Source organism: Lampetra fluviatilis, chromosome 3 (assembly GCF_964198595.1).
Source record: "Lampetra fluviatilis chromosome 3, kcLamFluv1.1, whole genome shotgun sequence".
NCBI lineage: Eukaryota > Metazoa > Chordata > Hyperoartia > Petromyzontiformes > Petromyzontidae > Lampetra > Lampetra fluviatilis.
In genome coordinates this window covers 27,678,609-27,705,973 of record NC_136277.1, presented here as the reverse complement: position 1 = coordinate 27,705,973, position 27,365 = coordinate 27,678,609, and the positions used below count along the sequence as shown (strand labels likewise).

General features: G+C 44.4%; 1 protein-coding gene across 2 annotated transcripts in view; it reads left to right on the top strand.

The window, feature by feature from the left end:
* The first annotated feature begins 1,717 nt into the window (after nt 1–1,717).
* The window catches only part of LOC144955797 (myosin-IIIb-like), a 44,169-nt gene continuing 18,521 nt past the window's right edge, over nt 1,718–27,365 (top strand). For both annotated transcript variants that reach the window (XM_078885972.1, XM_078885973.1), the window contains exons 1-18: nt 1,718–2,120; nt 6,830–6,895; nt 9,676–9,806; nt 11,689–11,791; nt 13,080–13,182; nt 17,991–18,147; nt 18,635–18,737; nt 19,309–19,434; nt 20,137–20,245; nt 20,981–21,103; nt 21,614–21,714; nt 22,866–22,952; nt 23,181–23,246; nt 24,306–24,419; nt 24,771–24,882; nt 25,815–25,861; nt 26,447–26,503; nt 27,191–27,310. In XM_078885972.1, coding sequence (XP_078742098.1) covers nt 2,019–2,120; nt 6,830–6,895; nt 9,676–9,806; nt 11,689–11,791; nt 13,080–13,182; nt 17,991–18,147; nt 18,635–18,737; nt 19,309–19,434; nt 20,137–20,245; nt 20,981–21,103; nt 21,614–21,714; nt 22,866–22,952; nt 23,181–23,246; nt 24,306–24,419; nt 24,771–24,882; nt 25,815–25,861; nt 26,447–26,503; nt 27,191–27,310 — 1,827 coding nt within the window. In that variant the 5' untranslated portion in view covers nt 1,718–2,018. The remainder of the gene's footprint in view (nt 2,121–6,829; nt 6,896–9,675; nt 9,807–11,688; nt 11,792–13,079; nt 13,183–17,990; nt 18,148–18,634; nt 18,738–19,308; nt 19,435–20,136; nt 20,246–20,980; nt 21,104–21,613; nt 21,715–22,865; nt 22,953–23,180; nt 23,247–24,305; nt 24,420–24,770; nt 24,883–25,814; nt 25,862–26,446; nt 26,504–27,190; nt 27,311–27,365) is intronic.

The window sequence follows — 27,365 nt, the reverse complement described above, 5'->3', positions numbered from 1 at the left end:
GATCGAAACGTCGTGATATTTGTATTCACTTTATTTTATTCTTTGTCTATTTACGTGACTTTACCGAAAGAACCATAGAATATGAATTCCTGCAGTCACGAAAGTTTTAAGTCAAATTTTAGGGCTCAACATGTCATATATATTTTAAATTATCAATCTAATACAGTCACACAGTGCCAATTCTGGTATCTTGTATATGACGGAGTGTAAGTCTTTTACATTGCATAGTGTAGCACCAGCAGCATTCTTTTGATAATACGTGCATTATAAGGGTTTGAACGTATAGTCAAATCCGTTTTGTTATTTCTAGATTGGAAGCTTTCGTGACTGCAAGGATTCATATTCTTAGGTTTTTTCGGTAAAGTCACAAAAGGAGCCTGTGGGCTATTGATTGTTCTAATTGTAATTGCTTATGTAGACGAACATTGAGCAAATGCCACGGCATTTGAGTCACTTTAAACACAATTGCACAACCCCCACAACATCCCCTCTTCTCATCCCCCACACAAACACCGCCCTCTTGTTTGCAATGCAAAAACTCACAAAACTCCTTACACACAACAAAACGTCAGCTGTGTGTGTGTGTGAGTGTCTACATTCTACGTAAAGTGTTTACAAGCCGGAACTGTGTACTGCATTAGGGCCAAGCTGTGGCTCAGCGGTTTGCGAAACGGGTAATGAACCCATCGAACCTGAGTTCGATTACCTGCCACGGCTAACGGCGTCCGCAACTTCACCGACCCCCGTATTGACCAGCACGGCGAAGGGGCCGTCCATAAATGACGTCACGCACCTATGGGGGGAGGGGGGGTCAGATATTTGTGACGATGTGTGACGAGGGGGGGGGGGAGATTTGAGAAATGTGACGTCACATCATAATGCGCAACTTTAAATAAATGTAGACAACAGGTTCTACTTAATGAAATAGACTTTAAATAAATGTTTTCTCCTACAACCTTAGAGTTCAGCGATTTAAAGCATGTTTTTTGGGGGGGGGGGGGCAGAACTTTGTGACGTCATATTTGAGGGGGGTCTGACTTTTTGTGACACCGTGTAACGAGGGGGGGGGGGGGGTAAAAATCGTCAAAAATCACGTGACGTCATTTATGGACGGCCCCAAAGTATGGCCAAACAACTGCCATGACCGACGCAGCCTGCGTGGGGAAGACTTTCATCCAGGAGTAGGGCTGTAAGTTAACATCAATTTAAAGCTTTCGGTAAAGTCACGTAGAAGGGAAGTAATAAAATAATAAAAATATGATGTTTTATTTTTATTATTTTATTATTTTATTACTTCCCTTCTACGCGACTTTACCGAAAGAACCAAGAAGAAGTTAACATCAATTATAAATAAGCCATTCAATTCAATATGGAGCTGTCCGCTGCTGTGCTCCGGAAAAAACAAAACTTCTCCCTCCAGTCTCCCCAACGCCCTAGAGTGGGCGGTCCGGGTGGTTAGGGAGAGGGGGGGTGGGCTCTGGAAACGACTCCGTGATAAATGAAGCCTCGATAACAATGGAATTGTACATCATCGCACGTTGTATTTGTCGAACTGGTCCTCCAAGCTCCTATCTATCCCCCTCCCACAAAAAAACAAGACCAACCCTTCCCCCCACGCCGACATCCACCCACCCACCCACCCATGCCCCCCGTAAACATTTTGTCATTCATGCTTTCCACCCACTTGGCCATAAAATCCGTCTGACTCTCACCGAAACCAGTCAGAATGAGGAAACGCGAAAGCTCGTAATACAACCAACCAACCATCACAAAGCTCCCGCGACAATAAAGTTCGTCGCACCGAACTCCCCCCAAACCATCCCATCCCCCAGCACCCCTCCGCCTTGTGTCACTTGCTACAAGCCCTGCAGCAAATGCGTGAGCGGCTCATAAAGGCGCGCAGCTGAGAGCAACCGGGGTCAAGCAAACGGCGGCGTTCCCGCAACACGAAACGCGGTGGTGTCGTTTCTCCGTGGCCGAGATTTGAACAGTTGAGGTTGGAGATTCGGAGGGGGCCGATGGCTGCGTCCAAGACCGACGATCTGGCCACTTTGGCAGTTTTGGACGAGACGACGCTGTTGGAAGTGCTGAGAAGCCGATATGCCGACGACCACATATACGTGAGTTAAATGAATGCAAATGTGTTTTGGGGGGGGGGGGGGCTTGCACGCACGCTCTGGCATACTGCGGTCTTACGTAAGTAAAGTGATATACTTTTGGCAATTGCATAATAATGGCTTGAACTTCGGTCTGCTATTGAGAGACTTGATCGCATCTTTTCGCCAAAGCTGCGTTAGGTTGTCTAACCGATGTTGCTTATTTCACGTACGTACATGTCGAGCACATATGGTGGCACGTGTGTGTGTGTGTACTCAGTGTGTGTGTGTGCTGTGTCACGTGTGTGTGTGTTTTATTGTTGAATTGGATGTTCCAGTGGTGGTTTGTACGTACGCCATGTGTCGCGAGAGATGCGTCGTGCAGTGTGACTGTGTCGTTCTGTATGCAGTATGTTGTCGGTATAAACACGTATGCCGCATTGAAAAATGTGGGCAAAGAAGTGCGCACGGTAATGCAGTGCGTGCTTGGCATTAATGTGCGCTGAGGAACAAGAAGAGGAACACGTGGATCCAGTGAGCGTACACAAAGGCGAGATACATCAAATTTGTAAACTCGGGAGAGGAGGAAAAATGGTTTTGGTAGCACACGTCTCGCTCGCAGGAGTGATGACCGTTTGCTGGATGAAGGCTTATCCCAAAGTCAACATCGATCTTTCGCGGTCTCACCATGTAACACTATGTACCCAGCATCCGCGCATGACTCAACGTCAAAACAACACGCACTCCCATAGCCACGTTGGACATCCTCTCGTGCGCGTTTCCTCCTCTGGCTGTCGTTCCGTCGTTGAGTTTCTAACGACGTGTCTCTGCTCGAGCCCACTTTTTAACGTGCAAGATAATGCATACGTTTCACCTGTGTGTGATCAATAAATCGTAATAATCACGCGTGTCCCCCCTTTTCGGTCTCTCCGTGTAATCCCAAGTGTGCGTCTCTCCACGTTTCTTTGCGCACTTTTCGAGAAGTCTCCCTTTCAAGTGTCTGTGCTTTTAGTTCCATACGTCAGCTGGTAAATAGCGGGTGACGGCGTTTTTGGATAACATAATTTGATAATGTATAGGAACAAACCGATTCGTACAAAGCGGAACGTTTAAAAAAAATGGTAAGTATGTAAACCAATATAGAGTACACTGTGTTCATGCTTTTGGACATTGCTTGCACTCGTATGTAGAATTTTTTTTTTTACAAAATAGACGAGGTCCCATGACTGACCAAAATAGTCCAATTGTGTAACTTTTCTAAGACTTTATAACACGTGACATTATCTCATTCTCACTGAATGTCGAGAAGGTCTTACACATTTGTCCTACCCTGTTGAAGATTCCTGTGGATTCAAGGGCACACAATTGCACATTTTCAGCAACTGAATACGTTTTTGTTGTTGTTGCAAAATGCACAAAGGCTGCGTGCTTATTACACTTTTTTTGCGTTATTTGAAACCACAATTGTTATCAGTGACATGCCCTTTGCATTGTTATATTACAAAAATACGTTTGATTACCCAGGAAAGCCTCACTGAGTCTCATTGAGTCTATTTTTTCAGGAAGGTCCTGCAAAGTTTTGCGTTCGGGGACGATTATTGCTTTGTATAATCCCAATTTAGTAATTTGTCATATTTGCCAAATTTGCACGCTGACGTCGGCACACATTGGCTTACTCTTGTGAATTACACCATAGGATGTTTAATGTCCATTTCAAGTAGCACCCGCAGTAATAACCAGGGATGGCCGCTGAATTCAAACCGTGAATCTCTGTAAGAATCAGCGAATGCACTACCACATTACATTTAAAGTACACATCCTTTGAAACTTTAGCAAAATATGTACCAACTTTCAGTACATAAAGACAAATGCACCTACAATTGATAATTATTCTCATACGATTCTTAATGTAGTTTGTGAAATTTAAACAAAAATGTTCCACGGACATTGTGAAATAGCTTTTACAACGATGTTTTCATAAACACTGATCCGGTTTTGTGTAATTTTTAAACTTTTAAACAATCCGCAAAATACATTGTGCTGGTGCGTGAGTTACATCCTGATTTGTCTGGTCTGAAAAGCTGAAGGATCCATCCTCTAGGGTTAGTGCTTCGGACACCTTTGGGGTCACTTTCTCGACTTTATCTAATGTTTTGCACTGAAATGTTTACTTTGGCCCCGTATAGATAACATTTTGGTTATCTTCGTACCCTTCATTTAGTTCGTGTTCTACTTGGTTCACTTGATATTAAAACGTGATTCACAATGTTCATCGTTCTGAGATGCAATCTGCATGAATGACGTTATATAAATTAAATGTTTGTTATTATTCACGTCTATTTGTAAGAATGCTCGCTGAACATTGCCAACATTGCATCTTGTAAATGTTTACGCATGGAATATGAAGAACCTGGGGAAGAATAATTTTCTTATACCAGGGTTGGTCAAACTTACATACCCTACCAACCGCATGGCAACATCTGTACGTGATCAAGAGGCAAAAGACACTTTGCAGATCATGTGGGGAGGTCAGGTGGGGAAAGGTCATGCGGCCAATTCGCTGGCGCTGTTTGGCTGTGGAGTTTTGAGTTTGTTAATATGTGGGAGCCCCCAGGGAGTACTGGATTATGACTTTAACTGCCTGGGAGATGCATGAAGCTTCCACGCCTCAAACAAGGTGCAACAAATGGGCACAGAGCACATAGCCTTTGGGCATATGCAAAAAATCAGCAGCAGTTCCTGAAGGAAGTGAATTTTGGTCTTCTATCGGTTACCATCAATGTAAATGGGTAATGTGACCAATTGACATCAGCAGTGATAGACAATTGTGGACTGGTTTCATCCCAAAAAATTATTGACATTTACAGATTTGATTATTGTTGGTCTCAGCCAAGATAATGGGCCCACGGTGTCGATGTGGAAATTCCATATACATGGTTCCCAAAGACAGACTTTGCAACAGCGAGCGTTGGTGACTATGCTGTCCTGATTAATCCTAAATAAGGACAAATAAACAGTCCAAAGTTGCCCATATTTTCAAGAGTGTGTCTACGAATATTTGCATATCGATTCCAAGTTTGTATTGCGTCGCTCTCTCATGTGACTACACGTTATAAACATTACGCAACGCAATGCCCTGAGACTATATTGCAGAAATGGCACCGTAGTGGGACAGTTTCACAGGTGTGTTGCAATAAATGTACGATAAGATAGCAACGAGTGCAGGGAAGTAACGTTGTTGCATGGGGCTACAACGTTAGGCTCGCGCCACCCATGATTAAGCGTTTATATTCATTTATATGCCTTCAATCGCGAGCTGTCTTGCGACTAGTTTATTAACATCCTGTTACCAAACCGTCTGCACTCTGTGTTCTCCAGCATTGCTGATATAACGTTTCGAAGCCGATCAAATTTGAGTGGTTGTTGGGATGCCCTGTGAGAGGAGCCAACATGTACCTGGCTGGTTTAAAAAAAAAACGATGTTCATTACTGAAGAATAACAGACCAATGTGCCTAAGAGGGGAAATATGGCGCTTGTGGATATTAGCTGTTATGACATACGGATCAGAAACGTGGACATTAATAAAGGAAATGGAACAAAGGCTGAAGGAGTGGCAACTAGAAGCATGGAGATGCACCGCATGCTTGGAATTTCATTGAGAGACAGAAAGGGGAACGCGTGGATTGGAGAATAACCACAAGTTAGAGCCCTCCGTTGTTGGCCGTTGATATCAAATGAACAAATGATTTGGTGAGAAAATGAAGTGAGGCTTGGGCAGGATGCATCACGAAGTGACAATGGCTGATGATTGAGACGAACGACGGTTTCAGTTTCGGTTCCGTTTCATTTATTTGGTATAGCCCTGTGAGCCATTCGGCTCTTGAATCGGGTGCAACCGCAAGAAACAAAAAACAAAAAAACATGAACAAGAAAACATCTTAAAGTGACTTTGAGCAAACAGAAAATCCAGTGACAGTGGAAGCAGGGTAGGCGCACTGATGAGAGGTGGACGTGATGATTCAATCGGCTCTCGTACAGGTGCTTCACAAGAGAGATGGTGATGGGTTTTGGGAGGAACTTCATGCCGATCATAACGAGCTGAAAATGTTTTATTCGTCCAAATCAATTGGCATAACACTGGTCAACACACTTTTCTGGCATAAGGTATTCCAACGGTTTCTAAGGTAATTTTGGGGTGCTGATTCCAAATCTGGCATCAGTTTTTGTCTATCACATCAGGTTTTCAATAAAAACTGCAGAATACAAATATTAAATAAATGTGGATATCTACATAAAATGATATTATAAACACACTATCCTAAAAATACAGCACCATATTTTAACACTAAAGCAGTCACTGACTCGCAACAACTTGCAATCATAAGTGAGAGTTAATTTCGGGTAAGATCAATGAAAATGGGGTATGCCGATAGCATAAAAATGAGATGTGATAAAGCAAATCTGAGATCAGATTTGGAATCAGCACCCTAAAATTTGTCTAAAACAGCTACAAAAGTCCAGGCCAGAAATTTTTTTTTTTGTTGACCAGTGTAATATATCAGATAGCACAATTTCCACGCACCACCCATATTTGTTTAAACTTCAAAAATATTCGCCTGATAATATTCATCTACTTTCCATACTAAAGCAGCATTACTTGAAATTATATGTATACATGCTATTTTGCCACGTACACGTTAGAATACGATTTAAATGTGTTTTTTATCCACAGACCTACATTGGAGATATACTCATTTCAATCAACCCATTCAAGCAGCTTCCTTTGTATGAGAAAACGGTAAGTGTTTGGTCGCTGTGTGTTTTAAAAGAAATAAATTAAGTAGTTTTTTATATAACGTATAAACATCACATTCCAGAAGTGACCGCACTGGCCAAGTCTTTGAGCTGTTTTGCTTAAGAGCTGCTAAACCGGTTTCGGGGCCACCTCAGCACTGATGTTGATTTTTTTTTTCACCATTTGGCTAAGAATGGTCATTTGTTTAACTTAAATGCCACGGTATCTCAAAGCGCTTTACTAGCAGGCCTGAGCCAATGGTGGAAATTCCACATTCATATGGCAGTAGGCAGTCTATCGATAGGACAGTTTATTAGATACATGACATAAAGGTACAATATATTACAATGGTTAAACATTTAATATCGACGCAATACAAATCCAGAATCATGGATATGTATGTAGAACTTCTTTTGCACCATACATATCCAACCGTGCTATTCGGAGGTATGGGAGGATATATAGTTATATACGATGGGCTGTAATTTTAAATGGTGTGTTATGTCATGACCTCTGAAATCGGTGTGGGTACAATGTAACATTATTTAATGAATGATTAAGGTTGTTACCTTGCTGATACCACACAAAGCGTTTAGTAATGTTTACATTTTTGACCCACCCCTAATGGACATCTGCGAAAAAGAGCTTCATAACACATTGGATTAAATAAAGATTCTCATTCTGATCTGGTGGAAATGGGCAGGACAAGTGCAAACAACAACCGATGAGGGATAGCCTAAAATAACCGTGGAGTGAATATCGAGAGAATGCAATAGATGCACATGAAAACATTTGGAATAGACGGTGAGTTAAAATGAAAGAGTTCAGAGCTCATTATTGGACAGGAACAAAGGAGGACAGGAGGCAATTGAGGAAATTAGGGGAGGCCTTGAAGCAGTGAATCGTTACATGCTGATAAAAATTTCCAGACTGTCCAGCATGGCCAGCTGGGCTGAAAGCCTCTTAAAGTGGGAATGAGGCTCCTATTCATATTCCTAGGTTTTTTCGGTAAAGTCACGTAGGTAAAAACATTAAAATTAATAAAAGTAAAATAAAATAAAAATCACGACGTATCGGAGGCAACACAATCTTCCGCCTTCAGGTGGAACCGTCACAGCCACCACAGCTGTATCAAGTACAGCTGTCGTGGCTGAAGACGGAAGCTTGTGTTGCCTCCGAAACGTCGTGATTTTTATTTTATTTTACTTTTATTAATTTAAATGTTTTTACCTACGTGACTTTACCGAAAAAACCTAAGAATATGAATCTTTGCAGTCACGAAAGCTTCAAATCTAGAATGAGGCTCCTCATAAAAACCGCCGTTCCCCACTAAGCGGCAGTGACGTTACCACGGCGCTTGTGCCAGGCTAGGTACACCTTGAGGCCACGTGAAGTGTCGAAGGCTCGCTGGCAGGAGGGCACGGAGCAGATGCAGGTGTTATGGGTTGACTGACCGAGATGCCAACGACTACCGGCAGTGTCACGGGCGCTCCTATGCCTCCTCACCCTGGGCACGAAAAACTGCACAAAAAACTCGTAAAAATAAGTTATTTTACTGGAGTCTACTTGCCCAGCTATGAGAGCTAAAGTGTGCAAATAAATTGTTAATCATAAACATGTGGGTAAACCGATCTATAAATGGCCTGAAGGACTTTAGACTGGTGCAGAGGACTTTTGAACACAACTTGCTTTTTTAAATCTAATCACTTGGCAGTAGCAACACGATTGGGTTAAATAGCTGCGAAAATATAAAAGCGTTATTTTGAAGTCAAATCAGTGTGCTTTTATGGTATAAATGTCCTGCTGATGTAATTGCTGTGTCACCTATACTTGGTATTCCATAAAAAAAATATAATTAGAGCATCCTAGGTAGTAAAATACCACAAAAATATTTCTCCGTTATGCATCTTCATAGCAAAATAAAATGTGTTTTCAGCCTGTTGATATTTTCAACGTGTATATTAAGAAACAGCATTTGTTTAAGCCATCGAGCTATGGGCCTGTACCAGACAGGTCCCATCAGAAACATTCAGGCTTGTTAAACAAAAATAGTAATCCAGTAAATGGCTCAAACGCTGTACTGTACTTTGTAACGCATGGGAGGGTCTGTTGTGACTGGTAGTTCTGCAAGTAGTGGTTCAAAGTCTGTTAACGTATCTTGCTTGTAGAATGGGGCATATCGAACCCCATTTGAGTGGCTTGCATCTCCCTCAAGGCTGCAGCAACATGTGACCATTTCTTAACGGGGGGTCATAGATTCATCGAGTCAATTTGTATTCTTAAACTCATGGATACACCCATCAATTCACAATATTTGTTCTATTCATGTGTTGTATGCAATGAGTTGACGTAACCCTCTCCAGCCACTGGATGCTGCTACATCCATAATATTGTTAAACAAACTTAATGGATTATTTTCTTGAATTGCGGCCCTGAGTCATGACAGATTAATTTCATCGTTAGGTCATGGGGTCAATTGGTGTACCACCTCTACTTTCTAAGCCGCCAATAGCTACGCAGCATGGATGAGGCATTCGTGGATGGTTTGTACTAATGGATATAAATCATGATTACAGATTCATAAGAGCCACAGGCACATGACTGTACTGCACCTTTGTCAAAAACAAATGTGTGTTTATTTTTTAAAATCGTAATTGCGCTCCAAGTTTTGTCTGCGGTACGCACGCATTGCGGTCTTAAGCCTGGTCTTGAAACGCAAGTTTTCGAGCCACACTGTGGCTCCGTGTGTTCCCGTGGCTTTAACGCAGCGGAATGTGTTGCAGATGTCTCAGAGGTACACAAACCAACAGAAGAGCACTCTTGAACCGCACATCTTCGCCATTGCTGATGCGGCGTATCGCTCGATGCTGGGTCGGGCGGCAGCAAAGTCCTGCAATCAGTGCATCGTTATCAGGTAGAGCATTGTCATAAAGCACACATCCTGAAGCTACTGTGCTGTCTGCGACACACGAATATACCAAATCGTGCGTGTTGCTTGCCAATTGTACAAACACTTTGTATGTCATTGCGTCGGGAGTGGTAGTGCAGTGGTTAACGCACTGTGCTACGAACTAGACGACCAGAGTTCAATTCCAGCTGATGACCAAATGACACTGGTGAATATTTGAACCGGCCCTGGGTCTACCCCTCGGTCCACTTCGCCTTAAATGAGTACCTTGTGTGGTTCAAACTTAATTTGGAGCTTTCGTGACTGCAGGAATTATTCTTTGGTTCTTTCGGTAAAGTCACGTATCAAGATAAAATAATAAATAAAATAAAATAATGTGTTGCAATCGAAACGTCGTATGCTAGTATTTAATTTAATTTATTATTTTATCTTGATACGTGACTTTACCGAAAGAACCAAAGAATACCTTGTGTGGCGTGAAAGCAGCAGCACTGGGGAGACGAAGGTGGCAAGGTCTTGGTGCTGTCCACCCACCCCCTCATGTACCTTGCCAGCCTTCACAGGTGCTTGACTTGGAAATCTGTGAAAAAAAGCTTCAAAGCTTCGATTTAAAGCTTCTTTCGTGACTGGAGGGATTCATCTTCTTGGTTCTTTCGGTAAAGTCACGTAGAAGGGAAGTAATAAAATAATAAAAATAAAACATAATAAAATTTCGATTTAAAGCTTTCGTGACTGCAGGGATTCATCTTCTTGGTTCTTTCGGTAAAGTCACGTAGAAGGGAAGTAATAAAATAATAAAAATAAAACAATAAAATAATTCTCATGACGTTTCGGCCACAACACAAGCAGCCGTCCTCAGGTGAAGACCAGGTTTGTCGGGGAGACAGCGTCTAAGAATTATTTTATTATGTTTTATTTTTATTATTGTATTACTTCCCTTCTACGTGACTTTACCGAAAGAACCAAGAAGAAGCTTCAAAGCTCTTCGGATTTCTCCAGGATAAAGAAAAAATCCTGATTCTGCTTTCTTAAAGCATTTTCCCCAACAGTCTATTAAATGCTACATGGGAATGTTTGGCATTGTTTTTTTGAATAATTGCACTTGGAAAACCATTCTTGTGTTACTGCCTTAATCATTTTGATTGGTAATGTACACAATCGATTTTGAGAATTTTAGAAAAGGCAGATTGAGGGGAGAACTCTTTGTTGGTGTATCTTTATCTTGGAATGGATGATATTATTAGTTCCACCTTCAACTGGTATTTCCTTGTTAAGCTTGGAAAGCTGAACATTGTGGACAGAAGCGTGAAGAGGTGTGCTGAGAGACCAAAAGAGGAGCTCCTTCGTTGATTAGAGTACAATTTTTTATTTAAGACCTCCAATTACCGTTAAGAAAAGTAAGTGGGCTTAGGCAGGATACATCGTCGCTAGAATGCATGAAGGCCAGGTGGTGAAGACTAATAACTGAATAGCAGCCAAAACAGGAAACGCACCCAAGGAGACCTCAACCCCAGAGACTGTGATCAATCCGCTAGTGTGGAGGTGTTACGGGGGCTTGTTACATTGCAGGACTGTGATGGGTGGCGGTGACTTGGTGAGGCTTTCGTCCAACAATGGCCATCACCCCATCTAGCAGCATGTCCTACCCAAGCCCGCTTGCTCTTCTGAGAACGGTGGTCGATGTGATGTCTGTAACTTGTGTATGTTCGCTGGCCCTTGTGTTGATAGTGAAAGCTTGAAGGGGGGAGGAGGTACTTAAGTTGATCGATCATGATCCCGGTAAATCAACTTTTGTGCCCCCCCCGTATGGGTGACGTAGCGTTTGGCATTTGGTAGTTGGAGGTGTGGTGACTCGCGTGCCCCGTGCTGTTTCTCGTTTGGTCCGCAGTGGCGAGAGTGGCGCTGGGAAGACTGAGAGCACCAAGCTGCTGCTGAGGCACATCATGGAGCTGTGTCGGGGAAACACGCAGCTGGAGCAGCAAGTGCTGCAGGTGACGGTGGCACCAACGCCGCTCCTCGGCACGCTGTCGCTCAATGATTGTGCAGAGGCGCGCTCGCAAAAAACAAGTTCCGAAAAATCATGCGTTTGCATGGATTGCGTCACGCTTTCCAACGTGTATTTGCCCTCGAGTGTATTTGAATTAGCATTGCATTTAAAATTAGCATCGTGGAAGCTGATGGGTCGCTGACAGGTCGATTCGTTATTTTTACTCTGGTTTGTGTTTTTCAAGTTTTGTGTAACCCTTTGATTAATTTGTCCAGGTTTCAATTGGGTAAGTCCCTGATACGAACACAACTTTTATACATAGGTTTTATCCATGTCCGATCATCTTTACGAGGGTTATATTGCCCACCGTCATATATGTAAAAATAAATGAAAAAAATATTTGTGTATGGGTAGGGTTAGTGAGTAAAGTCGGTCAATGTATTGTCAAAATGTTGAGTCGGTGTCTCTGTGCTAAAATTCGTATTGGGTGGAGCCAATTTCTGGTGCCTTTGAGCGCTATTCTTGTGCTAGTTTCTAGTAAATGGCACATTCCTATAGTGTTGACTAAATTGGCTCAAAGTTCAAAGATAAATCCTCAAACACTTTCCACAGCTCACGTTTGACTTTTATCTTTATTAGAGGGAGCTGACAATATATTTCAAATGTTATCGTGGGTCACCAGTGAAGTTGAGTGAGATCATACGAGTAAAAATAATGGATGTACTTTTTACCGACACAATGAGAAGTGGAGGGGATGGGGTGCTTTTGGAAGACTGAAATTGATCGTGAAAAGTAGCATACCATTGTGTCTAACAAAGGACACTTTTCAAACGGTGCTTATTGCCAGCCATTATGGATGGATTCGAAATAAGTTTATTTTCGTCATAAACCTTACTACTTGGCTGTGTCGGGTGGTGGTGAGTTAACGACACATGTGTGATCTAACCTAAAAAAACCTTTATTATGGATAATATTGGTCGCGAAAGCCGACGTGTTATTGTGTTAGAGTACCGAGAACGATGGTTATAGTGTCTGGAGGCGTTCGTTCAGCAGTGGATAGAAAATGGCGATACACACGTGTGCCAGAAGAAGCGCTGTATCTCACTGCTCTTTGAAACCTTGAGTCATTGCTGAATAGCAGTTAACGAATTCAAACAACCATTAGCATGCTGCCCTGTGGGTGCAAATGAGTTGTGTTAATTCAGCAGGGCTGTGCGTGTGTACGTGAAAAGAAAACGTTTGTAATACCGCAATGTGTATGCTGTGCTCGACCTCGTCTGTCGCTTTTACAGGTCAACCCTTTGCTGGAGGCCTTTGGAAATGCCCAGACCTTGATGAACGATAACAGCAGTCGCTTTGGAAAGTACATTCAGCTGCGATTCCAGAATGGGGCAGGTAAACTGGCGATGGGCGAAATGTCTCGGTTTGATAACAAGACACACACACACATACACACAAAGACGAAGATCCTTAATATAGCCTGAACAGACTGTTGGGGCAAGTGCTGTTAGCGAGTAGCGCCTATGAAGGCCGACATGGCACACGAGGGGGGGTAGGTGGCCAGCACCACACCCGGCCACCTTTGTCTCCCTAGTGGCGATGTTCACGCACTGCAGCGGGTAGTCATTTGAGGCTCAGCCGAACTAGGGGAGGCACCGGACCGGTTTAGATAATCGTCACTGGTGTTGGCCGTGAGCGGGAATCGAACTTGGGTCGCTGGGTTCGGGGTGCAGCGCACTAACCGTTGCACTACCGCTCCCCACTTTGATGACGAGACGCACACACAACAAGTATAACCCGTAAAAACAAAGTTTTTCACTATAAATCCTTTATATGCGTGGCTGCTAGAGTCCTCTCGTCCTCTGGCTTGAGATGTCTGCCACCTATGGGTCAGATTATTGCATGGCAGCACTAAGCAATTGGTAATTAAATATAATATTTTTGTCCTAAAAAGTGTAACATTTTGGAAAAAAAATTTCAAGAACATTAATTGTCACGCACAACGAGTCTGTGTGGAAAATGTGTCAGTTCGATTGGATCACGGGAAGTGGGTTAAATAACGACCGAAAGATTTGCACGGTCCTAAGCAAGCAAGCAAGTGAACTTAATATAAAGGATTCAAAAAGATACGCCTATGAGAAAATTGCCAATAACACGACTGGTCTCATCAGATCTCGGCAGCTGAGCAGGATTAACCCTGGAATAGTGCTTTAGTGGGCAACCACCATGCATACAACGGGTGTTGTGGGCTGCTGTGGGGGCTACGTTTTCAGCATAGGGCATTACTGCAAAATCCATTGTTGTTGCTGTACTATGCTCCAAAAGTCTATATTCACCACCAAACCGCACTGATCGGTGTGGTGAATTATGGCCAAATAACCCCCTCAACCTGCATGGTGTAAGGAGGCCCTCGTCCAGGAGTGCATTAACAAAGGGGCTGTACACGTACACACATCAATTGGTGGTCATGAGAGTAGTGGGGGAGTCGCAAAGCAAAGGAGCACGGAGAGATATCTTTGTTGATTTTGGGTCCTGGCTTTACATATCGAAGACGCAATTTCCACTTAATTTTTTTGTGTAAAACAGGAAACGCGTGGACTTTTCTCTGGCCGTATTGGCAGACTACCTTTCCGCCAACATCCTACTTAAATCCAGTGCAGTTTAAAATAGCTAAATAAGTCCGATTTAAGTCCAATTTCCTCATACAAATTAAGCGAAACAACGGGAGGGCACAGGAACTCCATCCATCCTCGCAAACAGAGCGGCCCAAACTACGTTTGGGCTTGTTCCAGTTGGACGATGCCGCTGTGGTAGGCGGCAGCTGCTGTGGAACTGGGAAGGTGGTTAACTGCCCCTTCCCACTTGCAATGCGTCCTGCCTCATTGAGCATACAGCTGTCATCACTGAGTGAACAATCCTTGCACATGACACTGTCGCTGTCTGCCATCAAGCACAATGGTAAACATGTTTGAGAGGTTTAGTTATTTGTCAGCTGTTTTTTGTGGTTGTCGTAAGATACTTTGGGGTGTAATAAATACCCGTTAATGCGCTTCTGTAAATAAGTCAGAGACGTCGGCAATTTTGATTAAAAAAAAAACCTTGATGTTCTTGACGTAAGGGAATGTACAATACATCTTACAAATTGCGTAATGGCTTTGACGTAGAAGTCATGCTTGTGGCATGTCCAGTGCCTGTTTGGTGTTTTGATCTTACGATTTGATTTATCGTAAAAATAAGGTCCTGTTGCCTCAGTTACAGTGGTGCACAAGCACAATTAATAATAATGATACACGCATTCCTCAATAATACTGGTCTAAAAACAACAACAAAACATAATGTCCCTTTTTTATTTATGTGCTGTTAAGAAAGGCCATTTCCCAAAATACAGCCTCTAACTATAGATGTTTAAGGCCACAGTTCTATTGACGAATGTGTTCGGTTTTTATGTTTCACAATCCATCGGTAGCTACTTCTAACATTTAATATATACCAACTGAAGGAGGATGCAACCGATTAAACATCTACGGTGTGTGTCCCGTGCTTTCTGAAAAACTTTTAGGATTTGTTCGTGCAAAGAAAAAATGACCAAACTTTAAAGTGACGTTCAGCTGCTTTCACGTGACATCACCGTCAGTGATCCATCAAACATACCGGGAGTCTCACTGCAGTGACATCACTAGAGCACTTTTGAAATTCACTTTGAAGGCATGTTCATTCTAATATCTAAGCCTCAAACTCTTGTTCGAAAGCCCAGGACACACAGCCTTGTTGTATAGCTACTGGAGAAGAGTCTGGTGTTTTAAAGAAAAAAAAAACTTTTCTGAACAAGGCATGGATAACGTGTGAGAGTGAGGGTGCATAAAATGACCTGTAAGTTTAGCCCAATTATTAATGCATTCCCGTAATGGATGGCGACAGCTTGGAGGTGGGGGGAAGGCACCATCCAACGGTGGGTCGATCACAGCTGATGATGTTAAAATAAGGCGAGATGGGAGATGCTGTGACCGATTTTCCCAGGACTGACTATGGGGCAATTGCTGAGACCGTGTCCAGTACAAAGGCCTGGGACGCTACTGCCACTGCCTCTTTAAAAAGCTGGACCCTATGCCAGGGAAGCTTTTAACATGCAAATAAACGCTCGTACCGTTTTTACGACTAAGCCTGAGGGATGGCGGCAGCTTTCGTCGGTTGTGCTTGGCGAAGCGCTTGTCAATTCACGTGCGAGTTACGGCTGTGCGTGCCGTGCCGTGCCATTGCCCGCGGCTGGGTCGTGTCGGTCGGAATAGGTCGTAGCAGCCGATCAGTTGACGCTTAAGCATTTTGCTGATGTAAATAACGGTGGCACGCGGACATTTTTTGTAAAACTGCGTATCAGCAGAACTCTGTTATATGTCCCCCACATCTATAAAAAAAATGTTTTTATTTAAAGCCTTTCAAGACTGATATTATCCAGCAGCAATTGTTAAAGCAAGCAACGAATTCTGCATGGGCTTTAACCCTCTTCTGGGTCTCATCGGCAGTCAGGCTTGAGAAACAAATGTTGCTGGATTACCAGATGTTATTGGCAGGAGCACTCCGTCCAGATGATGGTAAGGCTCCGTTCACTTTCTGCGTAGGCTGCACAGCGTGCCATGCTCTGCGATGTGTTTGGTGCGAAGCAGAAGACTGCGTTTGCGAAGCTGCATGTGGCTGCGGGACGTTAGGTGACACGAACAGGCATGGCCGGCCGTGTGTAGGAACAAGTTTGTTTAAAGAAAATGTTACATAGAAAAAAAACAATACAACAAAAAAACGAAAATGCTATCTGCCAGCAATATTGAAAAAAATATTACTTTTTATATGAATTAATTTATTTGGTAATACTTTTTTGATTATTGAAGGGTTTATCTGTCACTCGATAGCTCCTCTTAGGTAACTTTGAATATGGCAATAAAAGTAGCTGATCAACAGAAAACATATTAAAACTTAATTCTCATCAGGCCCCATGGTGTTAAGTACAGTTTCCAACCGATCTCTCTGCTGCATCTTATTTATTCGTTGTGAAGAAACGCCATTGCCCAAACACGTCACAGTGCTATTGATGAATGTGAGATTATTTTTGTTTCAAGCCAGTTGGTGAAGCCGATCACTATCCCTCGCCACTGTTGTTAGCTGTAGCTAGGAATACATCTCAGATAGCCGGATTCAGAGCACAGTGTGCTAATCGAGTGCAGTATGGCCACGGTAGCGAGATGTTAACTACCTTGCCTTGTATACTGGAGGTCGTGGGTCGTGGGTTCGATCCCAACCTTGACGCCTGCATATTTGGAGTGTGAATCTGGGTTCTCCGGTTTTTCCCTAAACGTTTCGAAACATATGTTTAGAGTGTTTGGCTTATATAAATTTCCACGTGATAAGCCACTTCGTTGAGCAGTCACATGTGGCCCAGTCGCTTCTGAAAAGAAGCTGTATAGCTCAGTGGGCCTTACCTGGTAAAAAAAAAGTAGAATTTTTAATGAAGTGGTTTTTTTTTGGAACAACGCAACTGAACAGGTTTGGACAGTGACACGCCGCAGCCTACCCAAGCCAACGACATTCTTTCTGCTGTTTTAAAATTGAGCTGCGAGCCATGTGAAATGCCTGTCTGCACTGTACGTCATGTAGATGTATTTAGTTGTTTTGTTAATGGCAAGTAACTTATTTAATGAGTTAAAGATTTAAAGAAGCATGGAGTCTACATCTCACTGGGGTAAGATTGGCTGGGAGAAGCCCCCAGTCAATCTTTGCTCAGTAGGAGGTCACTCCTCATAGGCAGCCCCTTGACCTCTACCCTCAGCCATATTTGTGCTGTTGACTGCATACCCCTGTTCAAATCCAGGCTCAAAGGCCTTCCTTTTTCACTGCCTATAACTAGACTGCCTCTCGCTACTGAAAACGAAGCCTGATTTTGAGAGTGCTGCCCTCTGCTGTGCAAACCCGAGGTCACTGTAAGGGGATCTCAGAGGTAGCTCTGTGCTGTCCGCTTCCGCTGGCGATGTTCTAATTTGAAGGGTGGTACTGCTCTGCGAGAGGACCAAATAGATGATTTGTCTCATGACATGATGCAGAGCATAATTGTGATGAAATTAGGTGAAGATCACAATTTTTTTTTATTGCCCGCTCTGTCTTAATGGCGTCACATTTACACACCGAGTAAATATTGTTGTTCATGCATTTTTTTCCAGTCAAGGGTGCGAAAATCAACGAGTACCTGCTGGAGAAGTCCCGCGTAGTTCACCAGGACACGGGAGAGAGGAACTTCCACATTTTCTACTACATGTTCGCCGGCCTCTCAAAGAAGGACAAGGAGATGTATGGCTTGCTCGAGCCACAGCTCTATCGGTGGGTCGGCGTGTCCTCGTACACATCCTCAACGCATTGAAGACTACCTTGCAACTTGTAAATAAAAACCTTTACAACCAGCAAGAGTAGTAATGTGGAATTGATCACGAGCAGTGATGTGTATAATTGATAGCACCCAGTATTTGGGCCTAATTATTAGTTTCGAAACTGACTGGGCCTCTGCTTTTTCGTGCCGCTTTTTTTATAACAAAGCGGAAGTGACTTATCGATCAATTTATTAAGGAAGTTATACCATCTGCGCTGCGTATTAACTGTTCCCGCCTGTACAGCCACGGTGGCTTTCTTGTGTCCAGCCCACGTTCATAACCATATCTTTCAGTAGATTTTTAAAGACCGTTTTCAGTTCAGTCCCTGGCGTTTCGGTGATGTTTTACTGTTCCAGGTCCGTTTTGTATTTCACGTGCCACGTTCGGAGACGACTTCTGACGTGCCTGCGACTAATCTGCGCTGGTCTGCGAACTTACAGATACCTGAGCTTTCAGAGCATCGATGATGGTCTCAGCAAATCCTTGAGCACCAAGTTCGGCGAGTTGTGCAATGCCATGGACATGGTGGGATTTTTGGAGCAGGTAACATTTTTGGAGCAGGAATAAAACATTACACCAAGTTTGCTTGAGATGTACGTAGACTCACATCGGCTGGCATTTGCGATGCAAATGTTTGTTCAAGGTGAACATGATCACTTCACCGTGATGAATCCAATGGCAGCTTCGATTGTGCAATACCTCTATGGACAAGGGCCTCCCCATGCTGTATGGGTCATGGGGGTTATTTAATCGCACTACCAGGCTGAACAGTGGAGGTTGAAGGCGGGGAGCAGTGATGTGTGTGCATAGTCCTTTGTCCTTGCCTGCATCTCCGATTAGCACGGTTTGGCTACGTATGGTGCGAAAGAATTCAACATACATAGTGCAGTACAACAACGTGGTTTTTTCTCTCTCCACACACTGTCCTCTGCTGGCCACAATATGCATGGATTTATAATTGTGTACATATATCTATTTATTGCGTGCCGAGCAATGCTCGGCATTCGCAGAACGTTTTCATGGAGGGAGGCTGTGTGAGAAGGGCGATGTCCGAATGCTTCATCTTCGCACTGTCACGCTGGCGTTTGTGCGTGCGTGCATTTCCCATGTGCAGGAACAAGTCGACATGCTGACCATACTGGCAGGAATTCTGTCTCTGGGCAACGTGGTCTTTGAGCCTCAAGACAGTGGCAGCATGGCGATCACTGGCAAAGCGAACCACTGGCTAAATGCTGCGATGGTGAACCCCGTGCAATTGTTCTGTCCGTTTTGAATGTGTGTGTGAATTAGAGGGTTCGTCGCGGTCAGTGCCGTAGATGATTCCAATGTTTCTGAATGCTGCAATCTTAGCCCTTTTTGAGCTGGTGGCCATCACAAGGTTGCGTGCAGAAAATGCAGGGACTAGTGGTGTGATCTTGACATGCAAAGCATGCTGGGATTCCAGTTTGTTTTGCATGTGTACATAATTATGAGATCGAGCACATTTTAAGTTTCTTATAACAGAACTATTTACTTGACCGAACGCCTCAGACATGGACAGGTCAACACATTAGCGGCTCCTTCCTGACTAACATCCAACTATGTCTGGCTGTAGCTTATCCGCTTTTGGAAAGTGTGCATCCCTGTTATAGACAAATCCTCTTTGATGTAATCCAGGCATAGTTTTTTTCCTAGAACGTCCTCTATCTAGTCTTTATTCCACTGTCATGGTCCATACAGACAGATGTTAGGACATTTATTGTGTTTTTCTTACGTAAACACACGTTCTATGTCCGTATAGTCCATCAATTTTGAGGGATGGACCACGTGGTATGTTGCCGAAAACTCATGGGGAGAGATAGACGACACAGCTGCAAAAACCTACACAGTTCTAATCCTCCCTCTGTTGTTATTGTTGTGAATGGAACATGCTGACCAGCCTCTCCATTGCTGATGTGTGCAGAGCCAGCTTGGGGTGGATGGGGAGAAACTGAGACAATGCCTTCTGTTCTCCCGCTCCGTCACGCGTGGAGAGTCCATCTACAGACACTACACCAAGCAGCAGGCAGAAGGTATTGTCACAGTCGTCATCGTTAATCGGCCGTTGTCTATCCCCTCTGGGACGTAGGCCTCCCCACGCTATCGGAATCCCAGACGGTCCTGCGATGCCTCAGGCCCCTCGTGCTCACACACGAGATATTCTCACCTGCTCTATCTCTGCAGTGGTCATCCTGTCGGGCGCGATAATCGCCATTTGCTGCCATTCCTCCACCAGTCTTGTCCGTGAGCTGTTGTAGTATCTCCGTATGCTACATAACAGCTTCTGTTTATAAAGCTGTAGCAGCAGATCATGGCCGAGTCCAACTGCCAGTTGGAATCGAGCTGGCCCCGTGCTCATTGATCACGGGGAACCACAGAGCTGGGCCTTCTGGGGCAGTTTCTTCGCTGTTCCTGGACCAGCAAAGCCTGGTTCTCGGTAGTTGTGGAAACAGTGACTGTACTGGTCAGCTGATCAGTACAAGTGAGTGTCACCTTTGCTTCCCCCCCCCCCCAACCATTATCTAATATTCATCCCCATCACTCAAATAATCTGCTGATAACACATACCCATGTCGTCGGCTTCATTTTGCGATGTAACTCAACCTGTTCAGTTGCTGCTGGCGATGAGATCAATCTGCCCAACGCACGGCACAACTTGCACACTTGTTCCACGCAAATAGAACGTGCACCCGCCACGATGTCCTTGCTCGGCCGAGAGTAACTTCAGTGCGGAGTTGCTGAACGATACTTCATACTTCTCACCACAGATGCCAGGGACTCGATCGTGAAGGCCACGTACGCTCGTGTCTTTGGCTGGATCGTCGTCAAGATTAATCAGCTGCTGGAACCGCGGACAGCCCTGGGAATAGCCGAGACCCTTCCTGAAATAGGTTAATGCTCTTGTTCTTCTTGCAGTTAAAGAGAAAGCAAGCATTGTGTTGGATGCACTAAAGGTCTCTAGGACTGCAAATGCAGTAAAATTGTCGCCGTGACCTTGTCTAAAGGGGGGTGGTTGGTATTATACAACGTGCAGGTGGTGGCTCAACATAGTTGGTGCTAAGCAAACTTTAAATACATGTTTAACACGAAGTCGAATGAGCATTGATGCTATCTGATGTTGATGTATATCATGTATTCTACGCTAGCTCTCTCACCCCCTTTGTGAATATTGTAAAAACCTTTTTGTCACTTGACTACGAATTTTATAAGGGAGTGGGCTGAGCCTTCAGCAAGGGGGGTTCGGCTCCCTCGAGCACCGCCTGTCATTACGAGATGCATCCACGCAGCGATCGATTAGATTAAAATAAACTCGCGGTTGTTGTGACGGTTTTCATGTAAAACTTTTGACTGGTGATGGAATTGTGATCGCCCCCCCTCCTCCCCCCAATTTTTTTGTCCAGGAATTCTCGACATCTTCGGCTTTGAGCACTTCAAAGTGAATCGCTACGAGCAGCTTTGCATCAACCTTGCGAACGAACAGCTGCAGTTCTTTTTCAACGAGGTAAACTCTTCGGTGTTCAACTTGACATTTACGACCAAACCGTCGCACCCGAATGCTCCCGAGAACTCGTTCTTCGGAGATGTGCGTGGAGCAGCGTTCTTCATTGCAAGGCCATCGCGGCTCCACTGGCGGCCCCTGGTGGCCTTCAGTGCGGCCCCCTGACGTGCGGCCCCCGACAACAGACAACGTGTGAACACACCACTTGCAGGCGGTGTGGTAAACCCTCGCACTGCGGTCTTATCGGAGAAAGTTGCCGCACCCCCCTCTCCCCCCGTCTGAAAATCAGTGCAGAACGCTGGCTGAGAGGGTTGACCGCTGTGCCCAAGAGGCGCTTTGCATTTGTGGGCAGCAGAGGGCAGTGCATAAAAACTAAATAGTGTTTTTACGTTCGAGCATCTATGCTCCTGAGACAACCCGTCACCCGCAGTGACCGGCGTGGTGAGGTGTGGTCACACAACCCCCCACCAGCCGTACGGCGTGGTGAGGTGTGGTCACACAACCCCCCACTAGCCGTACGGCGTGGTGAGGTGTGGTCACACAACCCCCCACCAGCCGTACGGCGTGGTGAGGTGTGGTCCGACAACCCCCCACTAGCCGTACGGCGTGGTGAGGTGTGGTCACACAACCCCCCACCAGCCGTACGGCGTGGTGAGCTGTGGTCACACAACCCCCCACCAGCCGTACGGCGTGGTGAGGTGTGGTCACACAACCCCCCACCAGCTGTACGGCGTGGTGAGGTGTGGTCACACAACCCCCCACCAGCCGTACGGCGTGGTGAGGTGTGGTCACACAACCCCCCACCAGCCGTACGGCGTGGTGAGGTGTGGTCACACAACCCCCCACCAGCCGTACGGCGTGGTGAGGTGTGGTCACACAACCCCCCACCAGCCGTACGGCGTGGGGGTAGCTCCGGCATCCAGCAGGGGATTGACGAAAGGGGCCGTACATAAAAAACGGAGAAGCGTTTAACGCGGATACGATTCGCACTCGCCGTGTAGAAGTGGCACGGACATGGACACAATCGCGTGTTGATTGCAAACTCACTAAGCGCGGAGTGCATTGCCGTACACTTGTATTTTTCTTGGCGCGAAAGATGGCGACGGTGGAAGATTTAAATGCCACTGTGATGTTGTTCTCTTTTTATTGTGCAGTTTATTTTCTCAATGGAGCTGAATGAATACAAAAAAGAGGGCATTGAGTGTCATGCTGTGGCTTTCAAAGACAACAAGCCTCTTCTGGTACGGTAGTCCTCAATATGAATCGATTTATAACGTTTTAATGTTTAGCATTACTGTTGCAGTATCAGTGCATGTTAAATTTGATTAATGATACTTTATTATATATCAAGTTTTAAAATGTTGATAATAAAGCCATTTCTACAAAAGATTGCCTCATTTTTTTCAAGTATATTAGTATTTTTCAAGAGTGTAAAAATGTTTATAATGTTGACATTTTTGACCCTGCAGGATCTGTTTCTGGGTAAACCCATTGGGATCATGACACTGTTGGACGAGGAGAGCCATTTCCCGCGGGTAAGGATAAATACTCGCTTACCTACTGCAAAAGTTGTTGCACATCTGGGTCTTCCTGACTCAGCCGTTTAAAGATATTTTGGTCATTTTATTTCCAATTTCACTCCCGGTGCACATTCGGCATCATTTTTACGGGGACAAAGAATCCATTCGGGAGTCTCGCAGAGGGCAGTGCGAGACACACTGTGTGGCCCAGAGCTGAGATTAATGTTTGTCGTAGGCCGACACTGATATTTTAATTCTCAGAGCTGGAATTCTGCCGAAATTAAGTAATTCGAAGAATAAAATGTTGAATATACATTTACGTGTGGAGTTATCGGTCATCGGGCTAAGGCCATCAACTCGCTACACTTGAAAGTCCGCTTTAATTCATAGGCGGCTGAAACCTGAATTCGAACCCCAGAGGCTTCGTGGCATTGGCGCTGCACTCTGACCTCTGAGCTACTTAAGCCCATCTTAATCTATGACTTTCCAGCACTGTAAGGTCATCTGATTTAAGTAGTGGTCTAAATTTAGCTGGATTTGGTGGCACACCACTGTAATTCAGTGCTTGAGAAAGAAGCACTTTTTGTGAATTGCGCAGAGTTAATGTGCATGAGGTTCCTGCATGAGACAGTATAGCAAGTAGGGTGGATTATGGCTTTATTGGTTGTCTGCTTGAATTTTTTATTCCGTGTATGTGTGGTGTTTACCTTGGTATTCTAATTTCCTCCGACATATATAAAATAAATAGATAAAAAAAAATATTGGTGGCCGAGTAGTTCGAAGGCCAGAGCACTGAGTTGATGACCGCTGAGAAACCTGGGTTTTGAGTCCTGGCGGCCGCCTGTGATTAAACTGCACTAAAATTCGCCAAAAATTCCAGCTCTGAGAATTTAAAACATCGGTTTGACTGCCGTGCGGCGAACATTGCTCTCTGCAGCAAGGTTGGTGGGAAAGTGCTTTCGCCTCGCGATCGAAGATCGCGCGCATTGTTCCTTCTCCCCTGTTTTGCGCAATTCCATGGGCTAAGTTTTACGCTGCACGTGTCTGGGTGCGACTGTTATTTTATTTTTCAAGGGAACAGACAAAACCTTTGTGGACAAACTGAACCAGAGCTTCGGGAAGAACCAACACTACGAGTTGGTGAGGACTTCGGACACCATGTTTGCCGTCAACCATTACGCCGGAAAGGTAACAACGCGCGACGTCGCCTCCTCTGTTGTGAACAGTGATGAGGTTAGAATGAACTCGTGGGATTGGTGTAGTTGGCCACGTACGGTGCGAAAGACGTTCAACATGCATACATACTTCGATTTAAAGCTTTCGTGACTGCAGGGATTCATCTTCTTGGTTCTTTCGATAAAGTCGCGTAGAAGGGAAATAATAAAATGATAAAAATAAAACATAATAAAATACAATTCTCACGACGTTTCGGCCACAACGCAAGCAGCCGTCCTCAGGTGAAGAACAGGTCTGTCGGAAAGACAGCGTCCATTCAGACCATTCTGATTCTGATTCTTCCGCGTGCGCTCTCTCCTGTAGGTGGCGTACAGTGCCAGCGGCTTCCTCGAGAAGAACCGGGACTCGCTGCCGTCGGAAATCCGCGAGCTCTTTGTGCACAGCCAGATCCCGCTCCTGAGCCAGATCTTCGCCGGTGAGAGAGGGCACGAAGCAGAGCTTGGCACGGCGCACGCTCCACCGAGCGGGTCGTGCCGCGTGTTTTTTTTTCCTTTCGGTTTGATGGCCGACGTTTCGCTCCACGTGCTGGAAGCTTCTTCAGGAATTGAATATTCACCGAATATGTTTGACATTGTTTTGACATTAATATATATTCAGTGGATACTGCGTGATTATAATAATTATTCGGGAAATACTGCGTAGTCACTGAATATTAATTCCTGCAAAATGTTTCCAACACGTGGAGTGAAATATTCCACAAACGGTGCGACGCGGAAACACATCGGAGGCCTGTACAACACCACTGCATAAACCCACACAGTGGTAAAGCACGGAGGTGTTTGAGAAATATTCACATTGACGTTGACGTAGAATCTTGTTGGTGCTGGTGTCGGGTCTTTTTTTATATCGATCAATGAATATCCTTTATTATGAAACCAAGTGAGACTAGTAAAGGTCTCTCGCTTTCAAGGTAGACCTAAGTCATGAAAGCAATGTAGTACACATATAGTATGAGGTCAGAACAATGTAATACATAATGAAAATATGCAGATATGATTCATATTATTAATAAATAAATAAATCCGTAATACTAAATTTAAGATGTTAGTTTTGGTAATTTTGGTATATATGTTATGTGTAAGTTAAAGAGTAACATTCAGTGGAAAATTGTGTACAACCATTTTAATCTGATGATGCATGGCAGTACTGATTGTGCTCTTTATGCTAAGATTGTTTTTAAAAGATCCAATACAACATTTGTAATTCATCGCAAAAATTACAATGTTTTGTATGCGTTTATTTAATTTATTCGATTACCGAGTGTGGTCACATGACCGCGCACGCTAATCTGACAGCTGTCAAACTACAGAGGTCCATATCTGGTTTTCCATCGTTTTATATTCACAGGAACCGTTTCCCGGACAGGGACACTGATGCTCCGAAGAGGAGCGCAGGTACCTCTCCATACTTATGATATGAAATGAAGAATCGTGATACTCTTGAGATTTTTGCAAGATTTTTGTCATTCCGCTCAAAACACCAGTGTTAAACGTAGTGTGAGAAATCATATGAATGCACTAACATTCAGGAGGAAAAATGTCACTTTTTACAAAATGTGAGTTTGCTTTAAGGAGCGGGTGTGACCTGACCTGAAGAGGCGGCACATGCATTGAAAGTAACGATTGGTCGGTTGTGATTGCTCACAAGAGACATCTATTGATGCAATCGCTGAGTAGACAATACTTTTATAAATCCTCATCATCATCATGCAGCAGTGGCAGGGACAGCACTGGAGTTACCGCTTAAGCCAATTAAAAATATGAGAGTTTAAATGAAAGCCGTTCCGATGTTGCCCCACATATATTGAATGAGTCTCATTCTTTCTGTTGAAATTGGATAATGTTCATCTCTACAGCCTCAAGGCGACGTCAAATGAAGTGTTATAAATGCACGAATAAGTTACATGCTATGCAATGAATTATTAACTCATTATGGCCTAGCAAGGTGTAACATTGTCCGTGTATCCACTGTCTTCCCAGGCAAATGTAGATGTAAACGCCAACTCACGCAAGTCCACGGTCGGGTTTCAGTTTAGGGTAAGCATTTCGACTTTTTTTGTCTTTCACGCATGCACATACACACTCACTCATGTACACGCCTCATGGTGCCCTGATCACCAGTGCGTTTGGCCTCGAGTTGGGCTTTATCGAGTTCTTTTTACCAATATAATTATTGGTTTATGGTGGCAACTTGCACGAGTTGCTCACCCTGTAGGGTTCCCACTTCCTAAGGAACAAAAAAACGGGATATGTCATGGGAAGAAGAATATCTGACAACACCGTAGGAGTGAAGAACTACGTGCAAATGCCAATTCATTGTCTTGAGTGGTGTATTAATTCCACTTCTGACAAATGCCTAGGAATGTTTTTGTCCCGCAAGATTTACAGATTTCCCCGAACAGCTGTTGCAAGTAGAGGAAAGGTCCTGGGAAAACCAGGATGGGTGGAAACCCTAGCTTGAAGGTCCTTGAGGAAGACACATCTCCACACATCCCCAAATCTTCCTGTCAGCAGTCCATGGCACCAGCTCCCTTCCCATGATGCAGCAGTTCAACAGGTTGAAAAAGATGTTTTAAAATGTACATCGGTTTGTGTAACCATCGTTGACCCGAGGGGTTTGTTCGTGACTCAATATCCGTTGTTGGAGAAATCAATGACGACCCTTGGGAAAAAACTAGGGCGGGTGTCCAACCCTTACTTCCCTGTGTCTGCGTCCCCCTTTAGCAATCGCTGTCCGTGCTCATGGAGAAGATGTCATCGTCCAATCCGCACTTCATTCGCTGCGTGAAGCCCAACGACTCGAAGGCAGCCGACCGCTTTGACATGGACATGGTCAAGAATCAGGTGGGGGGATGGGGGGGTGGCCCTTTTGCCTGTCGCTCCGAGTTTTTATTCCTGC